The sequence below is a fragment of the Hippocampus comes genome, unplaced genomic scaffold (assembly GCF_001891065.2).
Source record: "Hippocampus comes isolate QL1 unplaced genomic scaffold, H_comes_QL1_v1.1 scaffold100, whole genome shotgun sequence".
Classification (NCBI taxonomy): Eukaryota; Metazoa; Chordata; class Actinopteri; order Syngnathiformes; family Syngnathidae; genus Hippocampus; species Hippocampus comes.
The window spans coordinates 1,002,731-1,015,236 of NW_017805282.1; the positions used below are offsets into that span (position 1 = coordinate 1,002,731).

Below are 12,506 nucleotides of genomic sequence, written 5' to 3' on the forward strand. Positions count from 1 at the left end.
GGAGTCTGGACCTGGCCTCTCCACTGGAAACAGCACTGTAAGTGATGGGCGGTCACCATAGCAACAACTGAGCACACACATTTGTCATGCTGTTATTTGAAGGTTACACACACGTTTGGCTGAAGCTTTGACTTCTGAGCGCTTTTCACAGCCCAACACACGCTTGTCAACATACAGCACGCACACGCACGCCTCATTGCTAATTAGCTTTAAAGCCCCGACATCTGCTTTCAACATTTCTCAGCATGCCGCTGCTGATTGTATTAGTTAAGATTCCAGGCCGCTGCCCTCGGTGGATCCCGTCTCTCCAACACACGGTGAAGATGACACTCGCACGCACGCACACGCCCTCATTTGTGTTATTGGTAGGCAGTCGTGAAAGAGGTTACTCTGGCCAACCGTTTGGAATATTTACGCAATTAAAAAAAAAAATCATAAGGTCCTGATGTGCGACAACTAGTACACCCTTTGTCCTCACAAGACAAGTCAGCATACGAGTAAAAGGACTGGGGTGAACTAGTGGTACAACTGTGTCTTACTACTAATTTTCTTCTACTACGAGATGACATTTCTGTATACTAATGGACAACGATAACTTACTAGCGAGGCAGAGCTGTACGCTTGTTGACATCTGTGAACTACTAGATCAAGGAATGGGTGAGTACCAATTCCAGGTATCGATATCGGGCTGATAACGAAATGATTTTAAGGTATGGGATCATTGTGGATGCTACCGCGACTCGCCACCAATACTCATCATGGCAAAAGAAATATGACAGTCAATCCTCCATGGCAGTAGATGGCGCACCCCTCCACCTTTAGGGATTCAGCAGCATTCGCCTCATACAATTTGTCTTATTTGTGAAGATACGCAGGATCTGTTTTTTCGGTGTTGTTGGGAGACGTGCTGATGGTCGACACTGTGTTTTGCTCGCGAGAGACCCCCGCCGCCCTCGCTTGTCTTGCTTCGGTGTCGCCATGGCAACTGATTGCCCCGTTCTCCCCCATGGAACACCAACACTTGTGGCGTCCGTGGCCGGTCAGCTCTCAATTGGTCTGTCATTGAGCTGTGTTGTTAACAAAGCATACGTGTGGAGGGAGAATTTGGACACTGGAGAGGGGGGGGGAACAAAAAAAAAAAAACTCATTACGGTTTGAGATGGATTGTAGACTGTCTGGAACAATTGGAGCTGAAAAATAGCGACGCTCCAATGTCATTTGGCATTTTTCGGCGCATCATTTTAGGGCCCCAGAAACGAATATACGGGGTCTGATTTCAAGCTTAAAAAAAAAAAGCCAAAAAAACATTGCAATTCTTTTTTTATCGTACGGGGTGAGGGGTTGATTGGAACGGATTAATGGCATTTTCATTCATTTCAATGGGGACAGATGATTTGAGATACGAGTGTTCTGAGTTCAAACGTGGTCGAGGGACAATTTCAACTCGTATCTCAAGACGCCGCTTTTCTGGAGTCTGGACCTGGCCTCTCCACTGGAAACAGCACTGTAAGTGATGGGCGGTCACCATAGCAACAACTGAGCACACACATTTGTCATGCTGTTATTTGAAGGTTACACACACGTTTGGCTGAAGCTTTGACTTCTGAGCGCTTTTCACAGCCCAACACACGCTTGTCAACATACAGCACGCACACGCACGCCTCATTGCTAATTAGCTTTAAAGCCCCGACATCTGCTTTCAACATTTCTCAGCATGCCGCTGCTGATTGTATTAGTTAAGATTCCAGGCCGCTGCCCTCGGTGGATCCCGTCTCTCCAACACACGGTGAAGATGACACTCGCACGCACGCACACGCCCTCATTTGTGTTATTGGTAGGCAGTCGTGAAAGAGGTTACTCTGGCCAACCGTTTGGAATATTTACGCAATTAAAAAAAAAAATCATAAGGTCCTGATGTGCGACAACTAGTACACCCTTTGTCCTCACAAGACAAGTCAGCATACGAGTAAAAGGACTGGGGTGAACTAGTGGTACAACTGTGTCTTACTACTAATTTTCTTCTACTACGAGATGACATTTCTGTATACTAATGGACAACGATAACTTACTAGCGAGGCAGAGCTGTACGCTTGTTGACATCTGTGAACTACTAGATCAAGGAATGGGTGAGTACCAATTCCAGGTATCGATATCGGGCTGATAACGAAATGATTTTAAGGTATGGGATCATTGTGGATGCTACCGCGACTCGCCACCAATACTCATCATGGCAAAAGAAATATGACAGTCAATCCTCCATGGCAGTAGATGGCGCACCCCTCCACCTTTAGGGATTCAGCAGCATTCGCCTCATACAATTTGTCTTATTTGTGAAGATACGCAGGATCTGTTTTTTCGGTGTTGTTGGGAGACGTGCTGATGGTCGACACTGTGTTTTGCTCGCGAGAGACCCCCGCCGCCCTCGCTTGTCTTGCTTCGGTGTCGCCATGGCAACTGATTGCCCCGTTCTCCCCCATGGAACACCAACACTTGTGGCGTCCGTGGCCGGTCAGCTCTCAATTGGTCTGTCATTGAGCTGTGTTGTTAACAAAGCATACGTGTTGAGGGAGCATTTGGACACTGGAGAGGGGGGGGGAACAAAAAAAAAAAAACTCATTACGGTTTGAGATGGATTGTAGACTGTCTGGAACAATTGGAGCTGAAAAATAGCGACGCTCCAATGTCATTTGGCATTTTTCGGCGCATCATTTTAGGGCCCCAGAAACGAAATGGAGTCAAAGTGTTGCAAACAAAGCGACATGTTTGATTGATTTCGCATAAGCAGCCGAGTACAGAAAAAGCCAAATTGTATCATTGCTTTAGAATAAATGTTATTGCCATTATTTTTGTTTTCATCTGAATTACATTTTGAATGCAAATTTAATTTATTTAATGAAAAACACTTCACTTTGAACCATTCACTTGTCGACACAACATGATGAAGGTTTTTAGTTGTATTTAGTATTTCCTACATTGGAAAATGCATTATTTTGGGGGGTAAAAACTGATGTCATTAAAAATTATTTTAACTTTTTTTCTAAATTTTTTAGTGATTATGAATATGTGACATTATTAGATTGGGCATTTGTTTTCAAATAAAGAAAATGACCTCAGGACACGGGAATAAATGAACATAGATTTTGTGCTTTCGAGCTCACATGATTTTTCTTTTTGTCCCGCCCCCCAAAATCATGCATCATTTACAAAATGAGCCTTTTTTCTGCATGAATGAGCAGAATCATGAGCACCCATAATCAAGGTGAACATGGAATAATATCGACGGTAATTATAAGAAGTGCTTTGAAAGGCGAATGTGAACGTATTTAAGAGGGTGGGGTTGGGGAGGAGGAAAAGCAAAAAAAAAAAAAAAAAAAAGACTGAATATCATTTTGAATTTTTATATTCCGGAGACATTTACAACCAAGGACAAGCTTGGATTTTATTAGATTTTTTTTTTAAACGACTCTGAAGAAAGTTGAAATCAAGCAGAGGCAAGTCTTTAACAGAGGAACTCAAATATTTCCTTTTTTTTCTTTTTTCTTTTGTGCCCCGGTGACATAATAGAACAATAAAGTTGACTCATCGGAAACTCTTTTAAAGTTTTATAACCACGACCGTGGAACGGAGCGAAAGTATATCAACAGGAGCAATTTAACAAGTCTGAATTCAGCTTTTCAAAGCAGAATCGTACGCGACTATTTCTAATGGAAAAAAAAAAAAGGACATTTTTACGGAGGAAGGAAAGTAAGTCCATTCATCTTAATAATAATCCCTTACATATATTATCTTCTGCAAAAAAAAAACAAAAAACATATTATTCTTGCTGAGTTACAGTAGTTGTGAAAGACTTCTTTGTTTGTATCTGCATGACTGTATGTTAATGCCCCCTGGTGGCCAGAAGGAGCACCAGGGATAATGGTGATGATGATGATGATGATGACATTTCCATTCATCCATCATCAACACCGCTTATCCTGAAGAGGGTGATGGCATTTCCATTCATATCATTTGGCAAAAATGTTTTGAGAATGAGTGATTTGAGTTACAAACTCAGAACTCAAGGCAACATTATTATTCTGGATTTTCTTTTTTTTAAATGGCATATTTTTATAGCCTATCAAATAGGGGGTGGTTAAAGTTGTGATGACACCCTATGTTGTGATCTGACACTGGTTGTGTGCCAGCAACATGAACACATTTCCATGTCATACAAAAAAAAAAAAAAAGGAACTGACAAGGCTGCCTAATAGGTAGAAATAAATCTGCATGTAAATTTACCTTCGTGGTTGACTGGTTCCTTCAGCACCCAAGAACAACAGCTATTGTTAAAAAAACGGAAAAAAACCCCACCTTACTCAAATGGTTCTAACATAACTATTTTCAATTGTTATTGCCTAAAACGTTTGAGACTTCCACGCTTGAGGAGACATAATGCAGCAAGGCTCCCGCAGAGTCAAAACAAGGTGGCTCAGACCCTTGACCAATCAAAAGAGTTGGTTGAGTTTTGACAAAACACTTTCACTTGGTGACAAGAAAATTTGGGGATCAGCCAATGGTATTAATTTGTGAAAAGGAAATACAAAATTAGGAGCCTGCAAGTATTGGATGCTGTTTGCATGTGCTGCTGATGCTGCTGCGCAAGCTTGGATCCAATAAAAGAGTTGAAAGGTCAACGCAAGGATTCCAATGAGAGTCCTTGAAAGAACGGGAATGAGCATGTTTGAACGCGTGCCATCTCCTCCAGCACAAAATACTGTTTGGGTCACAACTGGGGTTTTGATTCTGTTGCAGAACATGACGTTTGAGGCTAATTGCGTTGTTGAAACAGGCATTCATTAGCGCTGGCAGTCGCTGACATGTTAAGTGGACCGCCTGCTCAAAATGACAAAAAAAATGAAAGGAATTTCCCGAAAACAAACAAAACAAAACCAAAAAAAGGACATGAAAATCACTCAGAGGTGATTTTTCCTTTTATTTGTTGTGGTGAGAGAAAATTACACATTTTACTACGTTTTAAAAAAAATGTGAGCAAGCTTTCCCCAGAATTTAGAAGGACTTTACACAAACCTTAACACCATTTGGGGAGGCTTATCACGCGCAACCGTCGTTTCCTTAATCGGCCACTTGTTAGTCTTCTGGCTTTCTTCATGGCTGCTATCTGTCCGAGAATACCGTTAAATATGTTTCATAATTTTTTTTTCCCGCAATGCAGTTGGCCTTTTTGTTACATGTCATCATCTAAGAATTTGAAAGCACATTTTTGTTTTCTGCACAGTATTTATTTTGCGAACAGTATTTTGTAGCATCATTCAGGCAGAAATTTACTTAAGACCAAGGTGAGATATTTTTACATGATTTGAAACCAGATTTGAATTCTCGCCAAGCTTTTGTCCAATTTGCTCTTAAATCCTGTCGAGAACAGGCATTCCATTCGTGAATTAATGTGACATTGTTACAATGGTGATGAGTCTGTTTGACCAACGGCGCGCGGAGACTGTAAAGCACCCGCCTGCCTGTTAATTCATGACCGTTTTTTTTTTTTTTTGGTTGTGTTTTTGTGTGGTTGCTAACTAACGGCATTTTTTTTTCCATTGATATTTTGTAGCTCCCAACGTGCCTGAAAAAAAGTCGATGGTAGTGTACCGCCCCACCTCACAACCACTTCTTGAGGACGGCGAGGGCCGAGTTGAAGGTGAAGTGTGCCGGATGCGCACCGCGGTGGGCCAACAGCAGGGAGCCGGCCTCGGCCCCACGGCCCGCCGCCAGCAGCTGGCCGGCGGCCTCGTCCGCGTCCCGACGGCACGCTAGCATGTGCGCGTGGAGCAGCGGGTAGGCGGCTGAGGACGAGCAGCCAACCAGCAGCCCGGTGTCCAGCAGAAGAGAGAGCAGTTCGTCATCACAAATTGCCGCCGCCGCCTCCTGGAAAAGGAGCAAATGGATTACGGTACTTTTGGGGTTGGGGGGGTTACATTGTGTTTGTCATTCACTCCATGAACTGCATCATCATTTCTCACAATGGCGACCACACTCCCTACAAGTTACTGTGATAAAAATTCTTGTCTATTCCACCCACATGTAAACTCTGTTCAAGAGTTGGGTGCCCAAACGTGTCCGACAATCAATATATTGGCATTTATCCTCCTCCCAATCGAGGTGACAAGCTAAGATTCACCACCTAAACTTTCTCTTCTGCTAAAATGAGATGCAATGTCGCCATCTACAGGAATCTGTGAGTCATGAAAGTTGTTTTACGAGCTTGAATTTCAGAGACGGGCTTGGGGGAGACCCTCGTCCACTTTGAGACATTGAAAAACATTCGCCGAATATGTGTGGCAGTAAACAGTTGGATTATCACCTCACTAATATTTTTTTCAGCAATTATATTTTTTAAAAAAAGTTTTGTTGATTTCAGTTCTTCTATCTGTGGCCGCGCTCGTCCCTTGTCTCTTCCTTCTGTACTGATGTGAATAAAACAGTGAGCTGTGTTGAGACTACAAGCTCCAGTTTGAATTCCAGTGTAGCCTGTGCGTTGCCCCTTGCTGGAATTGACTCAAGAACGATGCTTTGGGAAATGGGTCACATCCAAGCTAGCGCTTGTGCAGCGACGAGTCGCAAACACACAAACACGCATACACGCAGGCACAAACAATCGCCCGTGTCATGTTTTCATCGCCTCTTCTGCTCAGCTACGTCACGTCAGACTTGAGAGCGGCTTCCGACCATGCAGCCTCTCACCTGTTGGCTGTGAGTGTTACTCGCTAAGTGCACACTGACGTCCCTGATGGGGTATTTCTGGAGTTGAGCCCGCTCAATTATGCATATGGGGCCCATGTCTGCCAGTGCAACCCCACCACTTGGTAGCACTCGCACAACTCGCTTTTCCACCTCTTCAGGAACAATTCGGCCTTAAAAACACAAATAATGGATGTGTAGAAATGGTGGCCGGGGGGTTTCATTTACTCAACTGCAAATTTCTTTGTAAACAAGGTTATTGATAGATTAAAGGGCTACAGTAGTTCCTCATTCATCATTGGCAAAAATCCGCGAGGCAGCCACTATGCTGTTGTTTGTTCAGGATAGCGGCTGGCTGGTAGCTGGCTAACCATTAGCTAGCTAGACGACGTGTTGAGTGCGGCCTTTGGATGAGCGTCACTTGTGGCTGGGCAGCTTCTACTTCAAAGCAGGGATGTGTTTGTCAAGACAGTGAGTTACCAAGCGGAATTTCACAGACTAGCTGGGCGAGACTCTCGTCCACACTTAAACCACTGAAAGACGTACTTGACGTGTATAAAGTTAATTTCAAAATTCCCTGCCATAAGTTAATACTGATGGTGTTCCACAAGGCTCAATACTTGGCCCCATGGACAGTAAATGCTTAACGAAAATAAACATCCACCGCAGTCAATAAGTGAAACAACCAAGTACGTTATTTTCGCTGCTGAAAAGGTCTTTGTGATGGCACAATTTGGCTTATTTGAATAATTATAAATAATCATCTAACGCTGAATTTCTTTGGCAGCTAGGCCCCAGTAAAATGAACCTATGACAATTATTCAGTTACACGAATTATGATGGACTTTTCTCATGATTTTCAACTCAATTCGCAAGATAATTTAGTGCTGCAACTGGTCGGCACGGGATTTTCGGGTCAACCAGCAGGTGCTTGAGCAGCAGGCTGCTACTCCGTCACTCAGCTTCACATACTCACACACACACAGAGGCACACACCTCCCAGGCTTTTACAGTTTGACGTGTGTTCGTGAGAGGGAAGAGATGGAAGATTTGAAGCCTGCAGACAGTGGGATTGACAGGCCAAGTGGAAATAGATGTGACGCAGCAGTGTGGAAATGGAGACGGAGGGTTGCGGGGGGGGTGCTATCAGAAAAGAGCCTGAAATTTCTGCTGTCCTTTGTACAACATGACGGCCTGTCACTTTTTTTTTTCCTTATTCCAAGGCTCAGCCAACGGCAGCGGTGTTCAGAGGGGACTCTGGAACATCGCACAGCACGTGATGTGCGACGCCATCTGGGTTGTGGTTAGCTGCGCGGAAGCCTTTGAAATCAGGCAACAAGTCTACAAGGAGGCGGTCCGACTTGTGGACCCACTGGCGATAGAGCAAAGAAAATTTTTCAGGACTCGAGTGAGGTGGAAAAACATCACCAATCCATTTCCAGTGGTGGTTTATGGAATGGGTGAAATTCCAACTCAATACTCAAGGAGTATGGCGCATACACGAACACTGAGGTAGCCATGCAGTAAATGATACACAATTCACGGTCCCTAAAAAAACGTTTTTTTTTAGGGTTCACCACACAACCAGGATTTGTGTACTTGAGTACTTTCAGTGGCTCACTATAACTGCAGTAATACAGTATGTGGTAACAGAGAATTCAATATTGTGGTCTTGTCTGTCGACATGTGTTGCTGCACTGTTTGTGCTCAAATGTCCATAGGTGAAAGCATGATCACAGCGCCACATGCTGTAGAAGTTATTCCTTAGCCTGTCAATGATGTTTCCCTTTACGTGCAAGCTTGTTTTATTTTATTTTTATTTGCCAAAGTGCTGCATGTTATCTAGTGGTTGTCTTAACTGCATTCTTTGAGCCTTGGCTTTGCTTCTTCTATCTCATCTTCAATCAGGTGTGCTCACAGTTGGCGTGCGATGTGACGAAGTGAGCTAACACACATCAAACTTCCGCCACAAGATGTCAACAACACCCCCGCCCACCCTCGCACTTGTTATGACCTCCTGGCTGTGTTCATGCGTGCTGACACGAAAGCTCAGGTTGCGTTTTGCCGCCTGGTTGTACGGCGACGCCCGCATTCGCTGGTCAATATTTCACACGCTTGTTTGCCATTCCACCGCCTCTTGTTTCCTGCCTGTATCCATCTTGTCGCGGCGGAATACTTTGATTGGAATTATTGCCGCAACAACACTGGCTGATCCATAATGCATGTGGCCAGCATCTTTGTATCATTTCAAACATGAAGCTCTCACACACAAGTTTTGGGACACAACCCTCAAATACTTCAACTCAAAGACCTTGAGGATGATCTTTTTTTTTTGTGGTCCCAACTCTATTTTCCTCCATTGTCACATCCTGCTGGCCCATAAAGTAGTAGTAGTAGCTCCTTCATTTCCTGTTTTGTTCTTTATTTCCCCAGCCAGCCACAGTGTCTCACCAACGCTTCTCATTGAAACAGCATGTCAAGAGAGTTTTCACACAACGGCGTCTTAATGACACGCTAATCTCCAGGAATTCAACTTGGTATAAGTACGATCTCAGGGGGTATCGCGTTTGTGAAGAAAATAAATCATGTGCTTATTGGGGCGACGGGACGCCGCGGCGCTCGGCGGCGAGATAACGGCTGTCAGTCACGGCGAGCGGCGTTGTCAAACAGATTCGTTTATGCTGCAGTGGGAGAGAATGAAACCTCGAGGCTTGTTTATGCAAATATGAAAAGGCAGGTGAATTAAGAGTGACATTTAGCAAAGTCTTGGCTAATTCACTTTGCTTGTTATGGTGGAGGGAAAAACAAAAGCCCATTAAGGTGACGCCTAATTGAAAAAGTTGAGCATGCCGGCGGCGATGAAAGGAGCGGGAACATTTGCTGTATGACGCACAGAGTGTACAATTGTTCAAAATAGGAACAAGGCATACAATGCCAATTAACAAACACTTGGCTTCATCGGGGCGAAAGACAAAAAAAAAGCACAAGGCAGAATCTGTTCCGATGCAGCAGTGTGTTGTAGAGGTTTATAGCTGCAGGAAGACTGTGTCGCCTTGTTGGCCGAACATGCACAAAATGATGCCCATGACTCCCAATAATTAATTAATGCTGAATTGTATTGTTTTGAATGATTTGTTTGGCTGGGTGGCTGTGGGAACGCAGTTCTGCATGAAACCAATCCGTGTTGGGGACTGCGGTATAGTTCGGGAAAGGTCGTCGATGAACCGACTTGGAGTCGACTTCCATCATTATGAAAAATGTTGTGTCGTACAACCTTTAGCATGTATGACGTTGTAAACTCGGGTTCAGAGCCAGACAAACTCATGCACCACATGCTGCTTCACTAACTCAAAAGAAAAATGCAAACATTATGTATTATCTGATCATATGCCGCAGCCTGTTCGGGAACTGCAAAGCTTCCGTGTGAAAAACTGTTTCCCCCTCCTCCCTCACCTTCATTCAGCTCTGCGTGCACATGCACGCGCACGTCAGAGATGCACTGAACCAGGAGCGCAGTTCGGTTTCATTAAAGTCAAAGGAGGTTTCCGTACCTTGTCTTGATGAGCTCCCCGCACAAAAGGCGGGTCTGAGTGGGCCCGCTTGGTGACAACTGCTTATCAGATCAGGAAACAGCCGAGTGGCCCGCAGAGGCTCCGCTGATTAGCTGCTTATCTAACACACTAAACGAGTGCAGCGGTGTCAAGTGCATGAATGACGCGCAGGGTAGACGAGGACATTCCTCCTCTTTGTGGCTTCTGGTCTGTGGTGTGTGATGTACGGTAATTCGGAAAAGTGGATTAGTCCACCCATGAAACACCTCCCTCAAAGACCTTTTTATTGGTTGGAACATTTGCTCGGTAGTTGTTATACCCCTAAAACAGTGTCCGCACATTGCTCAACAACATGAGTGTGTACTACTATCAACTTTGGATGTGATCCAAAGACAGCTGCGTCAACTCTTGTGTGCTTCGCGTGGTACTTACTGTGGTCATGCCGTTGACTTGATCCAGAGTTAGTTGCAGCAGCTCGGCGTCGCCGCTTTCAGCCATCAGCTTGAGCGCGGGCTGCTGGAAGCTGGGCAGCAGCATTTCGGCCACACTTCGGACGCACTGCAGAACACAAAGATGGAGAGTGGACGGAGGCTTCAAAATGGAGCAAAGTCAATAAACCAGAGGGTTAAAGTTGAGGAAAACCTATTGAAGCCAAGGTACAAAACATAATTCACTCCCAGCTATTGTGTCACCAAATAAAATGAATGAAGATAAAAACATACAACTGCATAGTAATCAAGAACAGTTGCCTAACAGTCCACTAACCTTAAGTATTTTCATAATCAAGCTAGCTACATATTCGAGTGAACTAGCTAGCAATTACCTAGATACTACCTTCTAACTTGACGACTTTCGTTGTTAACAGGCTAGCCAACTGCCTATGTACCTTTATACGTAGCTCATTGACTACCAGGATACTGACCCATCTCATTAGCTAGTTAACCACCTCCAAAACTACTTACGCCAAACACTTGGCTCACTAGCTAATTACCTCCCTTCCTCTTTAATAAGATACCTACCAACCTATTACTAAACTATCAGAGTCAAACTTATACCACCCAAGTTCATCGAACAAACAGTGTGACTCTGCATTCCCAACATTTAATAAACGCCATCTGCAGTGATTATGATGTATTTTATTGAAGTATTTTTGTATGCTTTTGTCCTGTTATTAGATACAGTGTGATTGTGAACTGCTCCGGACGATGTATTATATTGTGTTTTTGTCAAGAAAATATTGTGACATTGATCGTGGCAGTAAAAGGAGGTGGATTAAGTTGGGCAAGTCCCCGATGGAGACCCAGGTACCCACTTGCCTACTTGCGTATGAAATTAACAAGCTAATTGCCTTCCCACTTGACCCACGTGTCTCCGAAATAAGTTAGCAAGCTACATCCCTACCTCACTTTCCATCTAGCTAATTAGATATGCAACAACCTGGCTACTGCAATTCCCCCAATAAAGGCACAGGTTTAAGTATTTTCCCTCATTGGAATAATCTAGAGCGGCACAGTGGGCGACTGGTTAGCACGTACGCCACACAATGCAGAGGAGTAGGGTTCGATTCCGGCTCAGGCCTTCCTTTGTGTAGTTCGCATGGTCTCCCTGTGCCTGCGTGGGTTTTCTCCGGGTACTCTGGTTTCCTCCCACGTTCCCAAAACATGCATGGCAGGTTAATGGAACGCTTTAAATTGTCCCTCGGTGTAATTGTGAGCGCAAATGGTTGTTTGTCTATGTGTGCCCTGTGATTGGCTGGCAAACAGGTCAGGGTATCCCCCGCCTACTGCCCGAAGACGGCTGGGACAGGCTCCAGCACGCCCGCGACACTCGTGAGGATAAAATGATAAGAAAATGGGTGGGTGGGGTGAAATAATATAATAACAGCTGTGGGTCGTACAGAAATGCGACAAACGCAAGGGAAACTGAATGGAAAAGACAGTAAAATAAAAATGCTCTGTGAACAGCCACTGAGGTAGATAATGCCTTTAGGAAGGTCTCCAGTGCACGTGAGCACATAGTGTGCCGCCACCACGAGTAATATATGGCTATTACAATGCAATCTGACTCCTCTGCTCTGCTGGTTTCATTTTGCCGCATTCAAATTAAAGCGGAACCCAGTAAAATGACTCCCCTCCCCACCCTTCGCACCCACCCACATTTCCAACTCTAATACCAGACAGCCGCTCAGCAGACGGTCCCCTTTTCTAGCTGAATAACATTAGC

General features: G+C 44.4%; 1 protein-coding gene across 1 annotated transcript in view; it reads right to left on the reverse strand.

Moving 5' to 3' along the window:
- Window positions 1–4,970: 4,970 nt before the first annotated feature.
- The window catches only part of nbas (NBAS subunit of NRZ tethering complex), a 92,794-nt gene continuing 85,258 nt past the window's right edge, over window positions 4,971–12,506 (reverse strand). Inside the window, exons 52-54 of the mRNA XM_019871523.1 lie at window positions 10,716–10,841; window positions 5,581–5,919; window positions 4,971–5,411 (exon numbers count right to left, since the gene is read on the reverse strand). Of these exons, the coding sequence (XP_019727082.1) occupies window positions 5,653–5,919; window positions 10,716–10,841 (393 nt within the window). The 3' untranslated portion in view covers window positions 4,971–5,411; window positions 5,581–5,652. The remainder of the gene's footprint in view (window positions 5,412–5,580; window positions 5,920–10,715; window positions 10,842–12,506) is intronic.